The sequence below is a fragment of the Gopherus evgoodei genome, chromosome 2 (assembly GCF_007399415.2).
Source record: "Gopherus evgoodei ecotype Sinaloan lineage chromosome 2, rGopEvg1_v1.p, whole genome shotgun sequence".
Taxonomy (NCBI): Eukaryota; Metazoa; Chordata; order Testudines; family Testudinidae; genus Gopherus; species Gopherus evgoodei.
The window spans coordinates 131484902-131506911 of NC_044323.1; the positions used below are offsets into that span (position 1 = coordinate 131484902).

The window sequence follows — 22010 nt, forward strand, 5'->3', positions numbered from 1 at the left end:
CACTGACAACGTTAATTAGATCAGGATGCCTTTGCTTTTATTATATGCAAAAAATTCAAGGACAGACGTATGTTGAATCTGTTAATCAATTTAACAAATACTGTATAACATGTAAATAACACAAACTCACATCTTGACCATAACTTTGTGAAGGAGGGGAAACATTGGAAGAATCCTTCCTGATTAAGTACTGGTCATTGGGTACTTTCCATACCTGTGACAGTCAAATATGAGTATGTGGTTTAAAAAAAAAAGGAGGACATCGATGAGGATCCTGTTAATTTTTTTTTTGGGCTAAAAAGGATTAAAAATGCAGATTTTGTAACTACAGGTGTGTCTTGTAATTTACAGTTAACAAAACTTAATTTTGCATATATACTAATTCAATATCAAGTTTTTCTGCCTTTTTGTTTTTCTCTTTAAAGAGTAAACACACAAAGGCTTTAAACATCGAGAAATTGAGAGGTGCAGGTTTGACAAGAACTAGCTGTCTTGGCATCGTTTATAAATCAGACTATTTGTGTTTTAGATAATGAAGACACTGATAGTAGCTGTGCTACTAGCTGGTGTGGTTCCACTTCTGCTTGGTCTTCTGTTTGAACTGGTAATTGTTGCTCCTCTGAGAGTTCCTTTGGATCAGACACCTCTATTCTACCCATGGCAGGTCAGTTAATTGCTGGTTTTGTTTTTAATTTAATTCAGACTTTTCAACACTTCCTTGCTTTTACTGGAATATGAGGTTCTCTAAAGGCTTTTATAAATACAGTATGAGGTATGGTTTCTTGTTTGATTAAGTATTAAAGCATTTTTCAGTTTCTGTGCATGTATAGTGTTAAAAAAGGGAAAAAAAGGCAACTAGTGGCTTATGGGGGTTCCTAGCACTGTTAAACCAGAAGGAGGTTGCTTGACTCTTTGGGATCACAGGTTCAGGTTTTCACAAGATCTGTTTTATCTCCCATCTTTGACACCTATAACTTAAGTACAACCCATGTGGGAGAACCTGTATCCATAAGGGAGCAGAGAAGAGGCAGAGACTGGGAAAGGCAGAGAAAAAACTTTAAGATGTTGTTTATTTTTTGAAGTTTTCATGTATTAATCCCCTGCTGTTCTGCACCCTGGAAAAGAGATTAGTGAAAGACTTGTGTTTAAAGTTTTTTATTTAAAGGTTATGCTGTAAAGGGCTTTTATATTTAAGAACACTTCTGATTTCCACTGTTAATACATAGTGAATTGTATACTAACATGCTGTATTGTACCAAACATTTCCGAGTTACACAATATGTAGTCATTAAGAAAAAATGGCCCATTAAAAGGTTTTAGTGGATTTTTGTGGCCTTATGCTAACTTAAAGTTGCCCATTCCCCTGGCCTAGGTACTTTAAAATAGTAATGGTTGTTCACCTCCTACCTGTGTAAAGTGACATAAGGAGGAACTGTTGTCCCAGATTATCCATGTTAAATCTGAATTTCTTTGCTAATTGGATTCGACTAGCAATTTTAAGATGGACTAGGAAAAGAGGGCAAAAAGATCCTCTAAGGAGTTGATACAATATGTGGAGTTACTGTGGACTGTAAAGGTACGTCCAGACTACCCGCCATATCAGCGGGTAGCGATTGATTTATCAGGGATCAATATATCGCGTCTCATCTAGACGCGATATATCGATCCCCGAACGCACTCCCAGTCGACTCCGGAACTCCACCGGAGCGAGCGGAGTCAGCGGGGGAGCCATGGACGTCGATCACGCGCCGTGAGGACGGGAGGTAAATTGGAATAGGATACTTCGACTTCAGCTGCGGGAATATTGTAGCTGAAGTTGCGTATCTTACATCGACACCCCCCCCCCCTCCAGTGTAGACCAGGCCTTAGTGATAACTTGGTGTTTGTTTCATCCCAAACTGAACTTCGAATAAGTTCTTTTAAGCACATTATAAGGTAGCATATAAAAGCTGCATCTACCAAGTAAGAAAAAGTATTCTGAGATGGTGAATCTCTAACTTCTATGCAAACAAGTTTTTATTTACTTACAATAACTAGGTGTTGTGACAGGGCAAGGCCAGATGACTATAGAAAAGTAGTGGGAGATAGATATATTAGCCTCAGGTTAAACAAATCCCTGGTGCCAGGATAAGTAAATGTCAGCTGCTCTGGGTCAATTAAGACACCTGGCACCAATTAGGAGCTTTCCAGAAGGTAGGGAGGATGCTAGGTTGATTGGGACACCTGAAGCGAGTCAGGGGCTGGCTGAAACTAGTTAAAAGCCTCCCAGGTAGTCAGGTGGGTGGGATGTCAGGAGCTGTGGGAGGAAGTTGCATTGCTGGAGAGACTGAGCAATACACACTATATTAGGCACAAGGAAGGAGGCCCTGAGGTAAGGGTGAAGTGGAGCTTGAGGAAGTGGGGGCTGCTGTGGGGAAGTAGACCAGGGAATTGTACGTGTCCTGTTTCTAAAAGGTCAGCTACCATAGCTGATACTATTAGGGTCCCTGGGCTGGAGCCCGGAGTAGAGGGTGGGCCTGGAGTAGAGGTCAGAGGGTGGAGATGGATGGCAGGAGAGAGATCACTTGAACATAAATTTTGTACTTACATTTCAGTGTTAGGTTCACTCCCTCAGGGGCACCTGGCATTGGCCACTGTTGGCAGACAGGATACTGGGTTAGCTGGACCTTTGGTCTGACCCAGTATGGCAGTTCTTATGTTCATAGTGGCTTTTCAGCTAGCGTGAACTCACTGCAAATATTGATGCCTTCCAAAGATGAGTCACTTTAGCATTCAAGTGTGTGTCTCAGTTTCCCCTTCTAGCCAGCAATGTTTACCATGGCTTCCGTGCTATGATAAGCTGTATGTTTGTTCACATGTACAGTGTGGGACAGCATTACCATGAGGCTTCTTAACATATGTACTTCCTTCACCTCTTTTATCACCTCAAAAGGTTCTTCCCAAGAATTGTGCATTTTTTCCACAGGGCTTATTACTAATACTGTGTCCTCTATTTCAAAAGATTGTTTAAAAGTATGTTGGTCATATCATGCTTTTTGTTTGGACTGACTGTCCCTGAGTTTAGTCTGAACTATATCTATGTCTTTTAACTCTTTTCTGAACCTTTGTACATGTTCATTTACTGGCTCTCCCTCTGGCTCTTCAGAAAAACCTCTCCCTATTTTCCCTTACTGGGGCTCCCTCTAAGACATATTCCCTTATTCATTCTAGAGTGCAGTCTGTCATTTTCCATCTGCAGAACGTTGACAGCTTCTTCAATAACAGCAGTTGATTCCTCCCCTGAGGGCATGTATCTTTCCTCTGTCATACAGGAGCTGGCCTTGGTCCCTCCTGCACCTGGAAACACACTGATTTCTTCTGCTGCAGTGGAGCTGGAGGGACCTTCCCCTCTCCCCTTAGCAGTTTCTGAATCTTTATAATTTCCTCCTGGAATCCTAGCATAATATTCCCTTTTACTATGGGCTACAATGTTCACAGCCTTAGTCATATACAAAATATTCCCCACAAGCATTTCCATGCGTATACTATTTTGCACCCCCACTACTAAGTCACTCTTTAAACCTTCCCATTCCAAATGAACTCAAGCCAGAGGCATGAGAATTATTGTTTCTCTAGTGCCAGAAGCTCTACCTCCTGGCTAGGCAACAGGTCAGTCCTTTGGACCATGCTTTCCCTGACCAGAGAGATCTGGGCACAAGTATGTCTCTACCCTATGAATTCTTTGCCATTCACTTTGGTAACTTTAATAAATTCCAGGTCTACATCCACAGGGTCAAACCCCACACATCAGAGGAGCTGCAGGTAACTCTTGAGGTCCTGTGTTAAGAACAGCTGCATTCATCTGGGCTGGAAAGGTTTGGGCTTGGTTTCTTTTATTTTAGGGCATTGATTTCTCAGGTGCTTAGTGGAATTACACTGGAAGCACCTTCTTGGATCATTTTCCTGTCCCAGAGGTCTGTGATGGGGATTTCTAGGAGAGGACTGATTCTGGAGAGATGAGTGCCTATGCCCCAAACCTCACTATTTCCTGCCTGGGTTGGGGTCACTTTACCCTAGGTTTGTGCTCCTCATTCTATGTCTTGCAATCATTAGACATCTGAGCTTGTACAAAAGAATCAGCCAGGATGGCAATTTCCTGTACAAAATGTAAAGATTTATTCTTCTGCGAGTGATTGCTCATGTGTATTCCACAGTAGGTGTGCGTGCTTGCCTCGTGCACCAGTGCTGGAAGTTTTTCCCTTGGCAGTACCCGTAGGGGGGAGCGCCCCCCGCAAACCCTGGAGTGGCACCTGCCTGGTGCAGTATAAGGGGAGCTGCGCGCTCCCCCCACCTTCAGTTCCTTCTTGTTGCCAGTGAAGGTGTGTCGGAACTGCTTAGCTCCAGCTTCGCTGCAGCTTGTCCCCAGAACTGTTTGTTCAGTAGTACCTGTAGTCAGTTAGTTTTCAGTAAAGTTTAGTTAGTTAATGAGCCCGGGCTGGGGCATGCCCCGTACTCCAGGATTTAAGTCATACGGCTCCGTAGGCATTCTGTGCCAAGGAGTGATCCGCACACAGACTGTCTGCGCTGCTGGGGAGAAACCCATATCAGTGAAAGGTGCAAGATCTGCAAGCCGTTCAAGCCCCAGACTAAAAAAGAAAGGGACATTAGACTCCGGGCCACCCTGATGGAGTTGGCGCTGGTCCCGACCCCGGCACGCTGCTCCGATCCAGTACCCAGCACTACGGCGTTGGTACGTGGAGACCCTCCGGTACCTTCGGCTAGTTGGCGTTGCTCCCCTTCCACTGGGCATATCAAGAGGACCGGAAAGACTCTCTCTATGCAATGGCACCGAGGGAAGTCTGGGACAGAGACTAGGCCCATGTCGGGTAGTCCTCGGTCCCCATTGGGCCCTAGGCCTCCGACTCACGCGGAGCAGAGTAGCCCGGCCCCTATGGAGCAGGCCTCTCCGGATGTCATCTACACCTGAAGCCCTCCAGGCAACTAAGGATGTCATGTCTATGGCGGTCCCAGGAGCGCCATCGATGTTGGCCCCACGCTCCAGAGGCAAACCGCCGCTGGGATCACCACAGTCGCTGCCAGCCTGGTACTGGTTTCGGTCGAGGGAATGTTCCCAACACCACTTACCGCCCAGTGACCTTTCAGGGCTCAGTCCATGTGGATCGCTCTTGACACCGGCTAGACTGTCTGGATGGGTGCCATCCGATCAGGACTCCCGGCACCGCTTGTCTTCATGGAGCGAGCACAGATGGGACCGTGGCAGATGTCATCAACAGTCCTTATCTCGAAGGCAGTACCGCAGTCAGTCGCGGCATGACCGATGTCATTCCCTCTCGGAATCCCGCTCAAAGTCTCCGCCAAGGCAGTGTAGCTCCAGGCATTGATTGTTGGCATTTTGCCATCGCAGGTCAGCAGCCACTACCATCGATGTTGTTCTCCTGTTTCGAGGTCGCAATCCTGTGACTGAGGTAGATCCCGGCACCGTCACCACTCCCGGTCCGGAGGCAGCAGCATGTCGTACGCCAGCCCGACCTCTGCTCACAATCGCTTGTCTACAGGCCAGGTAAGTCAGCCTGATCAGCCGGCCCCACCGGTGCCTCAGCAAGTGCAGTGGCACCATGCATCATGGTTGGCCCAGTGGTACCAGTGAGCAGCATGGCCTCCAGCGCAGCCCCCGATAGGGGCTCGCTTGGTGGCCGGGGCGTTGGAAGCACCATCAGCCTCCATCCCTAGACTGCCGAGGAAAGAGTCAACAAGACCTGCTTCCTCGTTGCCCTGCCCGGAGTCTGACCAGGTGATGGATCCTCCAGTGCCAGCTGACACCCAAAGCACCACACTGGCCTCCTTGCCCTGTTCAGAGGAGCTCATTGTGGCCCCACCCTCCTCCATCCCCCAAGAGGACTACCGGACCCATCAAGAATTACTAAAAAGAGTGTCAGCGAGCCTCCATCTCCAGGCAGAGGAAATGGAGGAGCCCTCAAACTCCCTGTTCAATGTTGTGTCCCCCTCGGCACCGGGCAGGGTGGCTTTGCCACTCCATGAAAGGGTGGTGAAAATTTCACATACCCTATGGCAAACACCAGCCTCATTGGCTCCCATCTCTAAGAAGACGGAGCACAAGCACTTTGTACCCAGTAAGGGGCACAAGTATTTGTATACTCACACAGCACCCAGCCCCTTGGTGGTAGAGTCTGTCACCACAGGGAGTGACAGGGGCAGCCAGCCCCGACCACAAAGAACAAAGACACTCGGAGGCTGGATGCTTTCGGGAGAAAAATGTATTCATCTTCAGGCTTCCAGTTGAGAGTAGCAAACCATCAGGCTCTCCTGAGTCACTACAAGTTTAATCTCTGGGGATCCCTCCCCAAGTTTGAGGACTCCGTCCAGGAGCACGATAGAAAGGCGTTTAAGGAACTCATGGAGGAAGGGGCAGTTGCTGCAAGGGCGTCCCTGCAGGCCGCTTCGGATGCAGCGGACACAGCCACATGGTCCATGGCCTCAGTGGTGTCCATGAGATGGGCATCCTGGCTTCTGCATTCTGGGTTATCCAGCAGAGCACAGTCGTTGATGTAGGATCTCCCTTTTGACAGGAAGGCGCCGTTTGCAGAGGAAACGGATACAAGGATGCATGGCATGGAAAACTCCTGCACGACCCTGGGCCTCTATGTCCCTGCTCCGGCAAAACCCAAGTTCAAGCCACAGCAGGCTCCCGCCCAGGTCGCCCTCCCGAAATACGAGGCCGCCCATAAGAAGTGACGGGACTATAAGAAACGCCCGCAAAGACAAAACTGGTCTGCCCCCCAAGCCTGGGTCCTCTAAGGGCAAGCAGACTGGTAAAAAGTGGTTTTGACGGGACACTCAGGGGTATCCTGCTATTTTTCAGCAGGGATCCACTCCCAGTAAAGCTCCCTTTTTTACAATTGGCTGTGTGCATTCCTCCCAGAATGGTCACGGTTCACCTCTTGGGCCTGGCAGTGGGTCTGCCATGGCCGTTACCGCTCCGCCTGGACCTGCTCTCTCAGGACTGGGGCCGTCTCCTCCACCCCAACCTAGCACCTCTTCACCTCTTGGTGTGGCTAGGTGGCGAGGAGAGGACATGCTCAGCTTCAGTTCAGCGCGTCCTTGAGAGTAGGCGGCCCTCCACTCACTGCTCCTACATGGCGAAGTGGTCTTGTTTTGCTAGGTGGGCAACAGACCAAGGTGTATCCCCAACAGCCACCCCGATCCAGCTTATCCTCGATTACTTCGTCTGACCCAGGACCTGGCACTCTCGTCAGTCAGGGTGCATCTGGCAGCCATATCGGCTTTCCATCCCCCGGTGCAAGGACACACGGTGTTCTCCCATGCTATGACTGGCCGGTTCCTTAAGGATTTGGACCGGCTTTACCCGTGGTCCCACTGTGGGACCTGAATCTGGTGCTATTCTAAGCCCCTGGTCCCACAGTGGGACCTGAATCTGGTGCTGGCTCAGCTTACGGGGCCCCCGTTTGAGCCGCTGGCCACGTGTTCCTGGTCTCACCTCTCATGGAAGGTGACCTTCCTAATTGCTATCACGTCGGCCAGGCGGGTCTCGGAGCTCAGGACCCTGACCTCCGAGCTCCTGTATATGGTGTTTCATAAGGACCAGGGCCAGCTCCACTCACACCCCGCGTTCCTCCCAAAGGTGATCTCCGCCTACCATATGGGTCAGGACATTTTCCTACCAGTCCTTTGCCCCAAACCTCACGCGACTAATGAGGAACGCCGCCTCCACACGCTCAGTGTGAGGCAGGCTCCGTCATTCTGCCTCGAGCGAATCAAGCTGTTCAGAAAGTCCTCACAGCTGTTTATCACCTCAGTTGAGCGCACAAGAGGCCAGCTGATTTCCACTCAGCAGCTGTCCAACTGGATCACTTTGTGCATCCACTCCTATTACGAGCTGGCGGGTATCTTCCCACCACCTATTGTTAGGGCACCCTTGATGCAGGCACAGGCCTCGTCGGCTGCCTTTGTGGCCCACATCCCTATTCAGGACATTTGTAGGGCAGCCATGTGGTCTTCTTCGGTTCATATGTTCACCTCGCACTATGCAATAGTCTCCCAAACCAGGGATGATGCTGGGTTCGGCAGGGCGGTACTCCGTCCCGAGAAATCATGAACTCCTACCCACCTCCAGCAGATACAGCTTCGAATCACCTACTATGGAATACACATGAGCAATCACTCAAAGAAGAAAAGACAGTTACCTTTTCTATAACTGGTGTTCTTCGAGATGTGTTGCTCATGTCTATTCCACATCCCGCCCTCCTTCCCCACTGCAAGAGTTGTCTGGCAAGAAGGAACTGGGGGTAGGGGGAGTGCGCAGCTCTCCTTTTACTGCGCCGAGCAGGCGCCACTCCAGGGTTTGCGGGGGGTGCTCCCCCCTTACGGATACCGCTAGGGGAAAAATTTCCAGCACCAGTGCACATGGCATGCGTGCACACCTACTGTGGAATAAACAGGAGCAACACATCTCAAAGAACGCCAGTTACAGAAAAGATAACTGTCTTTTCCATATTGCATGTCTGACCTCCTCAGAAGAGTTGCTTAGGAAATGGTCTTGAGCAAAGAGATCAAACAATTGGTCATAGTTTTCAGCTCACTTTCTCTTTACCTGTTTTCTCATTAGATCACACATTTTATAGGCATACTCACTATGACTCATGCCAGCACATTTCCTGGGTTTCCTAAATTGTAACTGTCATAAACAGATGGTTAAGGGTTAATGTCTCTCTTGCCTGTAAAGGGTTAAGAATCTCAGTGAACCTGGCTGACACCTGACCAGAGAACCAATGGGGGGACAAGATACTTTCAAATCTTGGTGGAGGGAAGTCTTTGTTTTGTGCTGTTTGTTTTGTTGGTTGTTCGCTCTTGGGGCTAAGAGGGACCAGACATGCAGCCAGGTCTTTCTCCAATCTTTCTGAAACAGTCTTTCATGTTCAAAATAGTAAATACTAGCTAGAAAAGGTGGATTAGTCTTATGTTTGTTTTCTTAACTTGTGAATGTGTATTTTGCTGGAAGGATTTTTACCTCTGTTTGCTGTAACTTTGAATCTCAGGCTAGGGGGGAGGGAGTCCCTCTAGGCTATATGAATCTGAATACCCTGTAAACATTTTCCATCCTGATTTTACAGAGATAATTTTTTACTTTTTCTTTCTTTAATTAAAAGCTTTCTTTTTTAAGAACCTGATTGATTTTTTCCCTTCTTTAATACCCAAGGGGATTGGGTCTGAACTCACCAGGGACTGGTGGGGAGAAAGGAGGAGGGAGGGAAGGTTAATTCCTCTCTGTTTTAAGATCCAAGGAGTTTGGATCAGTGTAGTCTCTCAGGGTAGCCCAGGGAGGGGAAAGTCTGGGAGGGGGAAAGGGGGGGAGATGGTTTATTTCTCCTGGTTTTAAGACCCAAGGTGTTTGGGTCTTGGGTTCACCAGAGAAGGTTTTGGGGGAACAGAAAGTGTGCCAAACACTGTATTTTGGCTGGTGGCAGCGCTATTAGACCTAAGCTAGGAATTAAGCTTAGAAGGGTCCATGCAGGTCCCCACTTTTGGACGCTAAAGTTCAAACTGGGGGAAAAAGACCTTCACAGTAACCTATACACTTCAAGAGTAATTTGAAACCTGTGCAAAACAGCGTTTTTAAATTCAGGATATTTCAAAGCCTCTCCAACTGACATTTCATTAAATATATTTAAAACTGTACCAGAGAGTTTTGCAATCAGTATGAGGACTTCCTTGTTCTCTGGAACCTTATGAACTTCACATAGCTATTCAAAAGTGCTAAGATATTTGTCAGTACAGTCTGTTTTACTTGTATGCTGTGCACAACTTCTCAGCTGAATGCTATTTGGATGAAGGGAATGCCTGGGGACTGCGGGATCTATCCATGTCTTGCCATCATATCCAGATTATACTCTCTCTCCTCCTTTTCTAGGGCTTCTTTGTCTTTCAGTTACATGACTCATCAGTATGCATCTTCCTGCTGCTGCGTTTCTGCCATCCTTTCCTGGGCTTTCACATCTGTGTATCACTTCTGGTGTTCACACTCTGTCTCTTTGTTCTTTCTCCTACCTAGCCAGCTCTAGCTTTATAGTTGCTTCTCTGATGCTCATGTTTATGCTTTACTATTGTTCTATTTCTTTTAACCAAAATAAACAGAAAATAACAAACTGTAAACTCTCTGTATTGTGCCCAGCCACCACACTTAAGACTCACTTAAAACTGTTATACCAGTGCTTAAGGTGTAAATCTCCATCAAAATACCAGTCTTTGTATAAATCCTGTTTCAACTACGCCACTATCACATTCTGGGTGCAGTCCAGACCAGTGAGGGGTTGTGTCAGCAATTGCCCTGCAAACTTTGATGCCTCAGAAAGCTTTGCTGCGATAGCTCTGAACTTGGGTCACTCTCAGTCAACCTGCAGGTCACATCCTGAGTATGTATAGCCACAGCACTGGTCCAGTAACTGATCCCAGCAGCCCGCCAACAACACTTCAGTAACACTCTGTCTCCCAGCAGCGTTGGTTGTTGACTTACAGGATGACCCCAACATACTCCCAGGCCCGAATTTTCTCAGAAATGTGTGTTGTGCACTGTCCAGCCATCTCCTGGGCAGTTCAGATATTAGAGGTTCCTTGCCCCCGTAAGGGGTCAATACGCAATAGTTAGTTGGAGTTTACTCAAACAGTTCAGTTCAACCATAGCACTGGCTTAGTTTTAAAGAATAAAACTAATTTATTAACTACAAAAAGAGATTTTAGATGAGTACAAGTAACCATTTCTGACTTTGTAATACCTTGTACAAGAGAAATAAAGATCTGACGCTTCCTAGTAGCTTAAATTTGACAAACTAGACTTTGAATCAAGATATAATCCTTACACACGTTCCCAACAACAGTGCTAAAGTCAGGATCTGTCCCGGGTTGTTCCTTTGTATTCTTAGGCATGTGAGAGAAGGAGCGGGGATGTTTTTGCCCCTCACTTTTATAATCCAGTCCCCCTTCGAACTGGATTCTTCTGAGGATTACTGCTCAAAGCAAAGTTTATTCAAGCGTTAAAGAAGGCCATGTGGAAGTGGTCGCATGCTCTTTCTTCTCCCTTGAGTATGCTGAAATACAGATTTGCCTTGTCTCACTCTTGCTGTTTCAAGAACCCTGTTTACTACTTTTATGTAAATTGAGGTAAACACACATTCCATTGTATAAGATAAACCTGTTTAACCACTCTTGCTAGTCAGGGTTGTGTGGATTTGAACATGTGCTACATCATAGAGGGGGAATTCATAATTTTACATATAATGTTGCCATGATATTATTGACCAGTGCATTATTAGTTTTCAGATGATACCTCACAAGTCATATTTTGTACAAAGATTATTACAGAAATGTGTAGGGTGTGAATACAGGGGTGCATTTGGTCATAGGTTTATTTTTGTATAGATCTGTTTCTTTCTCGTGCTGTTAAAGAGAGCTGTGGTCGTTTAAAATTTTATGCAAAGTACACTTAATGCTATGGTGGCACAGCTGATTCAGTGTAAACGTTACCTATGCTGACAGGAGAATCTCTTCCATCAGAGTAGGTAATCCGCCTCCTTGAGAGGCAGTAGGTAGGTCAACCGAAGAATTCTGGGCTCTGTTTACACCTACCACATGCTCCCTTGGAGATGTAAACCAGAAGACACCTCTGTGTGGAGCTCTGGAGGAGGGGGTATTTAAGCTATGAGTGAAGCCTGAGGAATCAGTACTGGCTCTAGGGGCAAGGCATGGGGCCATGTGGTCTAATCTCTCAGGATGAGGTACTAGACAAAGGAGCTGTACCCCGAAAGTATACCTGTGGACCTCAAGACAGTGGCAGTGCCTGGACTCTTAATCCTCTGGAGTCTGAACAAACATCTGGGAGGTCAGTGGTTAGAGCTCCCGTAGCAGTTTGCTGAGGGGCCAAGAGGAGATACTTGCCCGGGGCTCTTCCGGTCTTCCTAATCTGTAATGAGTCAATCCTAACAGTTCTGTAGCTGTCCATAGTGCATTTCAAATAAAATAAGGTATACAAGAACTGAATTTCTAATGTAAAAAGTTCTTGAAAGAACCTTTTTGCTTTTATTATGTGTATAAACAAACAAGTAATCCCATTGTTTTTTGTTTGCGGGCCACCTCTAAGGAAAGATACTTCATGGATCCATAGGCCTAAAATCTAACCTACACTTAAAATCCCCCTAAAAATCCATAGTTTGTTTTCTGTGAACTCCCCTAGTTGAGGGCTGCAACATAGATAAAACACCAACTTTTCAGCTGGGTGGTTTGTTATCTACATATAAACGGTATTGATTTATCTCACTCACCTGGGCATGCATCATGTCTATCCTTGTGAACAGGCAGGATATTTAAAATCTCTGAATTGCTTCAGTACTTGCATATTTCTGTGCTTTGCATTCTCCAAGAAATATCGTAGAACCTCAGAGTTACAAATACCTCAGAAATGGAGGTTATTCATAACTCTGAAATTTTTGTAACTCTAAACTAAACATTATGATTCTTTCTGAAGTTTACACCTAAGCATTGACTTAGTACAGCTTTGAAACTTTAGCATGCAGAAGAAAAAGGCTGCTTTAAACCATCTTAATTTTAAATGAAACAAGCACAGAAGCAGTTTCCTTACATTGTCAAATCTTTTTTAAAACTTTCCCTTTATTTTTTTTAGTTTGTTTAACACAGTACTGTACTGTTTTCTTGTTTTGTGTCTGTCTCTCCTGGTGCATACTTTCGGTTCCAAATGAGGTGTATGGTTGACCAGTCAGTTCATAACTCTGACGTTCTACTGTAGATGTCTTGCAAACCAAAATAAAACTAAATTAGAAATAAAAATCTTAACAACCTTACCTGTCCAGTTCAGGAGTGTACTGAAAAAGTGCAATGTTTATATTATTTTTTGTCATTGGTTTAATAATAGCTAGGATGTCCTTTTGTACAAAAATCTCAAAGCTTTTTACAAGCACTCAAGCCTCACAGCATCCTTTTTTTCTCACGAGTTAGCAAAAGATGCTATCTTTAAACTACTCCACTTTGTAAATAATAAAGCAATTTTCTAATGGTTTTAAGTAATTTTGATATTAAAAATTTGTTGTAATAAATCTTTGGCTGGTCAAGATACATTTAGAAAATACTGACAGTTGACTTTTACTATTATGTTCACTTTTATAAAATTAGGACTGGGCTCTTGGAGTTCTGCATGCCAAAATAATTGCTGCCATAACTCTGATGGGCCCACAGTGGTGGTTGAAAACAGTTATTGAACAGGTAAGAAAGTAACATTTTTTTTCTTTGTTAGAGCACATTAAAATATAAGTTAAGGATAAAAAAGAACAAAAACAAGGAAGGACCTGAATCGAAGATTGGTAACTCCTATTTCAAAAGCCATGTATGTCCATCCCCCACTCCATTTGAGTTAACATCATATTGCAACTTTTCTTTCTCCAAATGCCTGGTTATGTCTTGCAATGTTTTTCCTCCAGATATTTCTTAACAGTTTTATTTCTTGGTGCTGATTTTTCTCATTAATCATAACTTTTTTTTTGGTCCTTGAGTTCTATCTTCTGATTTAGATATTACCAGGCACAAAATTTTGTTAACTGGAATTCCAGGCTGTAAATAAAAATTAGCTATATGGAAAAAATCTTTGAGAATAGTGTAGTCTTTTTGAAAAGTTTTGATTTTCTTTTTTTAATATTAGCTAGGAAATTTAAAGTTAAGGTTAAATTTGGAAATTATAATGTATGGAAATACACAATTAAAGTTATTCATTCAGTCTTAACTGATTGTCTGCCAGCTGTGCACACACTGCACATGGAGACTTCTTGCTAAAGGTTCTTGTTTATGACTTTAAGTCTGTAATCTACTAAATCTACTTTATTTGCGTAGTTGGTCTCTGAAGTTGAAGTCTGGAGTACATGGCTTTGTACGTACATGCAAATTGCCTGCCGTGCTGCGCCCATGGGTATAAACTACCTAATTTGAGGTCCAGCCTTTAAAATATAGTTGTAGGCCACATCTGGAATATTGTGTCCAGTTTTGGGCTCCCCACTTCAGAAAGGATGTGGACAAATTGGAGAGTCCAGAAGAGGATAACGAAAATGATTTGGGGGGCTGGGACGCATGATTTATGAGGAGAGGCTGAGGGAACTGGTCTTATTTAATCTGCACAAGAGAGGAATGAGGGGGGATTTGATAGTAGCCTTCAGCTACCTGAAGTGGGGGTTCCAAAGAGGATGCAGCTCAGCTGTTTTCAGTGGTGGCAGATGAAAGAACAAGGAGTAATGGTCTCAAGTTGCAGTGGGGAGGTCTAGGTTGAATGTTAGGAAAAACTGTTTCATTAGGAGAGTGGTGAAGCACTGGAATGGGTTACCTAGGGAGGTGGTGGAATCTCCATCCTTAGAGGTTTTTAAGGCCCGGTTGGCAAAACCCTGGCTGGGATGATTTAGTTAGGATTGGTCCTGATTTGAGCAGAGGGTTGGACTAGAGTATCTCCTGAGGTCTCTTCCAACCCTAATGATTCTATAATAATCTGTTTAAAAATAATATCTGTGAGGTTCTATGTTTATTTTAATAATCCCAGATCACATCTATTAAATTTATAAGTAAATATATGGTCTTTCTAAATGCCAACTTTGTCAACTCACCCTGGAAACTGAGGGTCAGCCTGTATTACTTCTGGTTTACAAATCATGAGTAGTAATTTTACAGCAGTTCAGTGCAGTAATGACTTCCTGTTATAATCAAGATTGGGACCTCATTGAACTGGATGCTGTAGAAACACATAGTAAAGAGACCCTGTATGTCCAAAAAGATAATCTAAGATAAAATAATATTCTGTTTTATTAATGGTGGAATAGAATCTTGCTTTCTTCCATAGCTGCTCGCTTTTCAGTATTAACAAGGAATACAAAGCAGTAAACATTTATTTTAGTAAAGTTAAGCAGCTATATGCTTAGAGAAGGTAACTGTTGTACAAGAAAATGCCAGTTTTTATATAGTCACTTCTCAAAATAAAATGGTGTTTTAAGAAGTTTGTAGTGCCAGATACCACAGCTGTATGTCACTGCTAAATCTCTGTATGGCAATGCTTTAATTTGAAACAGTGTATTGTTTTTGATAATTGTCCCAAACATTGTCTCATTTGGTGAAGTGAGGTAAATGCTTCACTTTATGCTATATGGACCCTATGTAAATGCCAGACAGTCAGAATATTTTTCTCTCTAGACACAGGTATTTTTGTTTAAGTCTCTCTTACTCTTATTTCAGGCTCAGCTACATCACTTCTCTGTTTTGGGATCATTAGCAGGGTGATGGTACAGTGTTTGAGGGCAGGATTGTTACTCGGTTTTCATTGCTCTGTAGATTACACCAAGTAAAAATGGTGTGGGTGACCTTAAATGTGTTTCCATTCTTTTTAAGTTTAACTTATTTTTGAAATTTAGACTTTTTAACATTTGTGGGGGTTTTGTGTTTTTTCTTTACACAAGTAATTTCTTGAAGGGTTTTGAAACCTCAGTATCTCAGAAATGCTTTTCTACATTGCTTGAAGCTTTCTAGAAAAATCCTGCTCTGATAGATGATACTGCATGCCAACTTTCTTATGGATTAGTCAAGTGTTGGCAAAGTTGGGAGTCAAAATCAGTCTTAGAATGGTAGAATCAACCTTAGTATGGAGACACAGTAGTAAACTGATCAATCCTAAATATGATTGCACTTTTTCTACTCAGAATATCCAAGTCAGTTCTTTGAAAAAAATACATAAATGTTCACAAACGTCAATTTTGAACACTCAAGTCAGAAAATGGAATAATTGTTATAATACCACTAATAACTCAGGACATATATCCTGTATTTTTATTGTATGTATCTAATACATTAAGCTACAGCACAATTTAAAACTGGAATAGAAAATAGAAAAATATTGCATACAGATGTGCATTGTGAATCATCAGTGTTAAAATGAAGTTTCAGTTTCCTAACTTTCAAGATTTTACAAATATGAAAACTTGATATTACTATTTTAAAGGTATGTCAAGAGTTTTTAATATGACTGTTTCTTAACTAAAAAGGAGAGCAGTAAATAAGAAAGTTAAAGGTTTCCTGAGACTTACCTTTTATATCACTACATCTTTTAAGCAATAAATGAGGGTCTATTTCACATTTTTCTAATTTCTTATCCATTCCTCTACACTTTCCTGCTATGAGAGGAAAGGATGTAACTGCCTTAAATTGACTCATTCTCTGGAAACATGACTAGATGACAAATGAAAGTGAAAATTAATAGAAAAGTGGAAGTTGGCTTCAGATGATGGATTCTATACCAAATTAACCAAGATTAAGGAGGAAACTTCTCCTCCAAAAAATTGATCTTGAGAACTTTTTGTTACATAGACATGAGCAACTAAAGAATATTAAGATAGATAAATTCTTACTGGGCTTACAGAGAAAGCTAAGTGTCACTTGGGAAGAATAAGGTATCTACATTTATTTATTACTCCTGGGAAAATTCTGCATAAAAAAATTAAAAATGTGTACAATGTTTTAAAATTCTGCAGGATTCTGTATATTTTATTTGGCAAAATAACACAATATAATCATGCCAGTTTCAATTACTTTGGTGATTTATTTCAATATACCTGTCAGCAAATATGTCTAACAATACAGATAACAAAAAAGATTCAGGAAATGTTTTTTGACAGATTCCTTGCTAGGCATATAAATACAGAACTGTCATAAACAGATAGTTGAGTTAATGGAACAGAAGTACTTCATATCTCTTTTGCCTGTAAAGGGTTAACACGATCAGTGAGCCAGGCTGTCACCTGACCAGAGGACCAATCAGGGGACAGGATACTTTCAAATCTTGAGGGAGGGAAGTTTTTGTGTGTGCTGTTAGTTTTTGGTGGTTGTTCTGGGGGCTCAGAGGGACCAGACGTGCAACCAGGTTTCTCTCCAATCTCTCCTATACAGGCTCTTATAAGTTCAGAAAAGTGAGTACTAGGTAGATAAAGCGAGTTAGGCTTATATTTGTTTTCTTTATTTGCAAATGTGTATTTGGCTGGATGGAGTTCAAATTCGTATTTTGCTGAAAGGATTTTAATTTGTACTTGTATACTTAGGCTGGGAGGGTATTCCCAGTGTCTATAGCTGAAAGACCCTGTACCTATTCCATCTTAAATTTACAAAGATAGTTTTTACTGTTTTTTCTTTCTTTAATTAAAACTTTTCTTGTTTAAGAACCCGATTGTTTTTTTTTATTCTGGTGAGACCCCAGGGGACGGGGTCTGGATTCGCCAGGGAATTGGTGGGGAGAAAGGAGGGAAGGGGGAGAGAGAGGTTAATTTCTCTCTGCGTTAGGATTACTTTCTCTCTCAGGGAGAGTCTGGGAGGGGGAGAGAGAAGGAGGAGGGAAGGTGGATTTTCCTCTCTGTTTTAAGATTCAAGGAGTTTGAATGACAGTGATCTTCCAGGGTAACCCAGGGAGGGGAAGTCTGGGAGAGGCAATGGTGAGGGAAAGGGTTTACTTTCCTTGTGTTAAGATCCAGAGGGACTGGGTCTTGGGGTTCCCCGGGCAAGGTTTTGGGGGGACCAGAGTGTACCAGGCACTGGAATTCCTGGTTGGTGGCAGTGCTTACAAGTACTAAGCTGGTAATTGAGCTTAGAGGAATTCATGCTGGTACCCCGTCTTTTGGACGCTAAGGATCAGAGTGGGGAATTGTACCATGATACGAACTTTGAGTAATTCATTTAAACTACAATAAAGAAACGTATTTCCCACACCCCTCAGAAGCAGTGAAAAGACTTGGGGGAGTTGGGGATAATGGAGGAGCTGAGGGAGAGGGAAGTAATTGCTAGGAAGGAGCCTGGAAGTGAACTTGGAGAGTTGTTGTGTTTTGGGGAGAGGGGGGCAGGGGGAAGTATGGAGGAGATTTTTTAGGGGGGAGGGAATTGTTAGAGAGTTGGGGAACCTCCCCCATGCAGACCCTGGCTGATCCTTAGGCCTGGTCTACACTAGGGCGAGGGGGATCGATCTAAGATACGCAACTTCAGCTACAAAAACAGCATAGCTGAAGTTGACGTATCGTAGATTGACTTAGAACCACTTACTTCGCATCCTTCCGGCGTGGGATCGGTGACCACCGCTCCCCCATCAGCTTTACTTCCACCTCTCATCGAGCTGGAGTTCAGCAGTCGACGGAAGAGTGATCAGGGATTGATTTATCACGTCTACACTACACACAATAAAAAAAACCCCGATAGATCGATCGCTACCCACCAATCTGGCGGATACTGTAGACATACCCTTAGCCTCTCCCCTTCAGTCAAGCACATCTGCCCCATCCCTGGGTGGCCCTGCACCTCTACATCCCCCCTGTCCCCATATGGCCCTGAACCTCTCAGCCAGGCATAGCTGCTCCTGTCTCCATGTGTCCTTGCACCTCCACTTCCCATTGAGCCAGGCATAACTGCCCCTATCCCCATGTGTCCCTGCACCCCCACTCCCATTCAGCTCCAGCTCAGTGTTATCACCCACTAGCTCCTATGCCCCTGCCACACTCTGTCCCTCCCACTAGCCCTTCTGAACCCCGGTCTGTATGACCCCCTCTCCCAGCAACCCTGTGTGCCCAGCTCTGTCTGTCCTGGGCTTTCTCACTTGGCTGTATGGGCAGGGCGCTGTGAGGAAGGCAGCCTCTGCCCCCTCCCTCTCTGCAGTTGGCTGCTGCACTCCATGAGCCAGCTGCCCTCTCTTCTGGTGCCACAGCAGCTCCTGGTGAGCAAAAGGTATAACTGCACTGTGACCCCTCTCATAGCTTCTCTTCACCTCCCCATCGGAGTCAATTATTCTGTGGGGGAGGAGAGAAATGTGAGGGGAACATTAATTCTGTGCTTGTACAATGGTGCAGAATGCCTCCAGGAAAAATTTATAGACACTTCTGTAGTATTTATCATGTTAATATCTGAGCACCTTTTCAAAATGAAGATATATCACTTACTTCTGGAAGATGGAACTCTCCTCCTTTTTCTAAACTGATTTCTTAGTCCTTTCCTACATACCCTTGGGCAACAGTTAGTTGCTGACAGTAGTTCTTCCTGGTTCCACTTCAGCTGATTTTAAAAGGAGTTTAACTGCTAATATAGACTGGATAAAACAATTCTTAAAAAGGTTACAGAGGGTATGAAACAGACTTGTTGGAACCACTTTGGAATTTCTTCTCTTGACTTTTCAGAGGAGCCTATATTTGAGCTTCAGATCATGCTGCCAACACTCACTTGTTCCGTCAAGCTCTTGGTTCAATGATATTTTGGTTTTAGTTTGGAGATTTTGGGGTAGCTTTATTTTTTGGTGGATTGGCTGATTTTATCATAATATTCTTATCACCATATTTCCTTTCACACCCACTGCATGCAAGTTACTTGTTCTGCGTGTACCACATGCCTGCTGAATGGCATTTTGGTACAAGTTTACACTACATTACTTGTACACCAAGGATACAACTGTAGATTTAAAGGTGAGGAAAAATCTAATAGTGACTACTGTTTTAGGCGACAGAGTTCTGTGGCACCTTATAGACTGACAGACATATTGGCACATAAGCTTTCGTGGGTGAATACCCACATCGTCAGACTCAGTTTTAGGTATTTCACTAGGATGAAAGTTACAATAAAATGGATGGGAGGTAGACTAGATGCTACAGTTCCTTGTTTTTGCAGTTTACATTGCTGACATTTATGGAATAACTGGAGTATAATAAAACCTATTAGAAAAAGGACCACTGAGGGAGAAACAGAATGTGTTGTGTGTTACAGTAGTATGTGTATCTGTAGACATGCAGAAGTCTCTGAATTGAGGAGTAATGATAGCATGAGAGAGAGAGAGAGATTGTGTATTATTAAAAATAGAAACCTGGACATATTTTAAAGAATATAAATATGATAAACTTAATATATAATGAAAAATTACATAGGTATGTATGCTAAGTACTTTCATAATTATGGATCAAAATTCATGGAATAAAAAATTAAATTAACAGTTGTTAAACACCTGCTTTATTAAAAACTAGTTACTGAAACATTTTTGTATTTTCATAACATCACCAGCAGTACTAAAAATAAGTTTTGCAGTTGCTGCTGTTTTTTCTACCGTCATAGCCATTTCTCCAACTCTCCTGAAAAACAGCCTTTCTTAGGCCTGGTCTACACTAAAAACCTAGATTGACCCAGCTACACCACTCAGGTGTGTGAATAGTCCAGACATCTGAACGCTGTAATTAAGCCAACCTAACCCTTGGTATAGACAGCACAGGGAGGTGGATTACAGCTGTGTCACTGTAGCATTTCAAGTGTAGACAAGCCCTAAGTCTGTGGTAACCTGTGAAGGTGTCACCATAGTTATTTAAGTAGGTACATTTAAGGAAAATATTGAAGTACTAACAAAGAAATTTGAATTATGAAAAACACTTTTATTTACCAAAACCTGTAGCGATTGTTTCTGAATCACTCTTCCTAATTGTTTTGTCTTTCTTCTTAGGTTTATGCAAATGGCATTCGTAATATCGATTTACATTTTATAATTCGTAAACTGGCAACACCTGTCATCTCTGTTCTATTGCTTTCCCTTTGTGTACCTTATATCATCGCTTCTGGTGTTGTTCCTTTGTTAGGTAAGTATAAATTATAGGTAATTGTTTCATTATCTGGCTATTGTGCCGAATAGGGGCTATGTGTACACTACCACTTCTCTCGGGAAATTTTGTGTCACTCAGGGGTGTGAATATTCCGCCCCCCTGAGTGACATAAATTACGCCAGCATAAGTGCTAGTGTGCACAGCGCTGTATTGGCGGGAGAGCTTCTCTCGCTGACATAGCTACCACTGCTCGTCGAGCATGGATGAATTATGTCGATGGGAGAGAACTCCCATTGAGATAGAGCGGCTACACAAGAGAGTTTACAGCAGCACAGCTGCACCGCTCTCTAGCGTAGACATAGCCTTAGATGTAATAAAGGGAATACAATACAGCATCAATGTTAACTAGCAAATTTAAATGCTTAAATAGTGATGTCATCATGCATTTTGTGTAATTTTTTTGATACATTGAATATAAATATGTTTTAATGAGATATTAGAGAGACGAAGTGGGTGAGATAACATCTTTTATTGAACCAACTTCTGTAGGTGAGAGACAAGCTTTCACAGAGCTCTTCAGGTCTAGGAAATGTATACAGTATGTCACAGTTATGTTTAGCATAATTAATTAACACTCATTTCATTTCAAGGTGAAGTGGCCAGTTAACATCTCTCCAGTTATTTGGGGGAAGGAGCGCTGGGGGAAGTAGGGGTTAAGTGGATTATATATATATTGTTGTAATAAGCCATTAATCCAGTTTGTCACTTCGGTCCATGATTTTAGTGTCTAGCAAAGTTAGGAATTTAAGCTCCCAGGCTCATTTTTTGAAAATATTGTGCAGGTTTCCATTGAGGATGACAACTGAGAGGTCAGATATAGAGTGATTGCTTTGTGAAAAGCAGTCACCCCCAGATGATATGGTGTTTTCGTCTTTTATCATTTTCTGTGTGAGTTCATTAGAGAGTGATTGTCTGGTTTCACCCACATAGTTGTTGTTGGGACATTTTGTGCATTGGATAAGTACATCACATGTTGTGATAGGCATGTGTAGGACCCATCAATCTTGAAAGGTGTGTCCTGGGGGATGTTGATCATTGTAGCAGTGGAAATATGTCTACAGATTTTGCATCTGTTGTTCTCCAAGGTCTGGTGCTGCTTTGAGTTGGTGTCCTGATGTGAGGAGAGTTTGCTTCTGATCATGAGCTTGAAGAAGTTGGGGGTTGTTTGAAGGTCAGAAGTGGGGGTTCAGGAAAGATTTCTTTCAGGATGTGGTTCCCACTGAGTATGGATTATAATTGTTTAATGATACCATGTATGGCTTCCACTGTGGGATGGTGGTTGAC

General features: G+C 43.3%; 1 protein-coding gene across 3 annotated transcripts in view; it reads left to right on the forward strand.

Annotated features, from left to right (window-relative positions):
- Window positions 1-22010, forward strand: part of MARCHF6 (membrane associated ring-CH-type finger 6) — a 124960-nt gene that overhangs the window by 96225 nt on the left and 6725 nt on the right. For all 3 annotated transcript variants that reach the window (XM_030551703.1, XM_030551702.1, XM_030551704.1), the window contains 3 exons: window positions 530-664; window positions 13216-13305; window positions 20570-20702. In XM_030551703.1, coding sequence (XP_030407563.1) covers window positions 530-664; window positions 13216-13305; window positions 20570-20702 — 358 coding nt within the window. The remainder of the gene's footprint in view (window positions 1-529; window positions 665-13215; window positions 13306-20569; window positions 20703-22010) is intronic.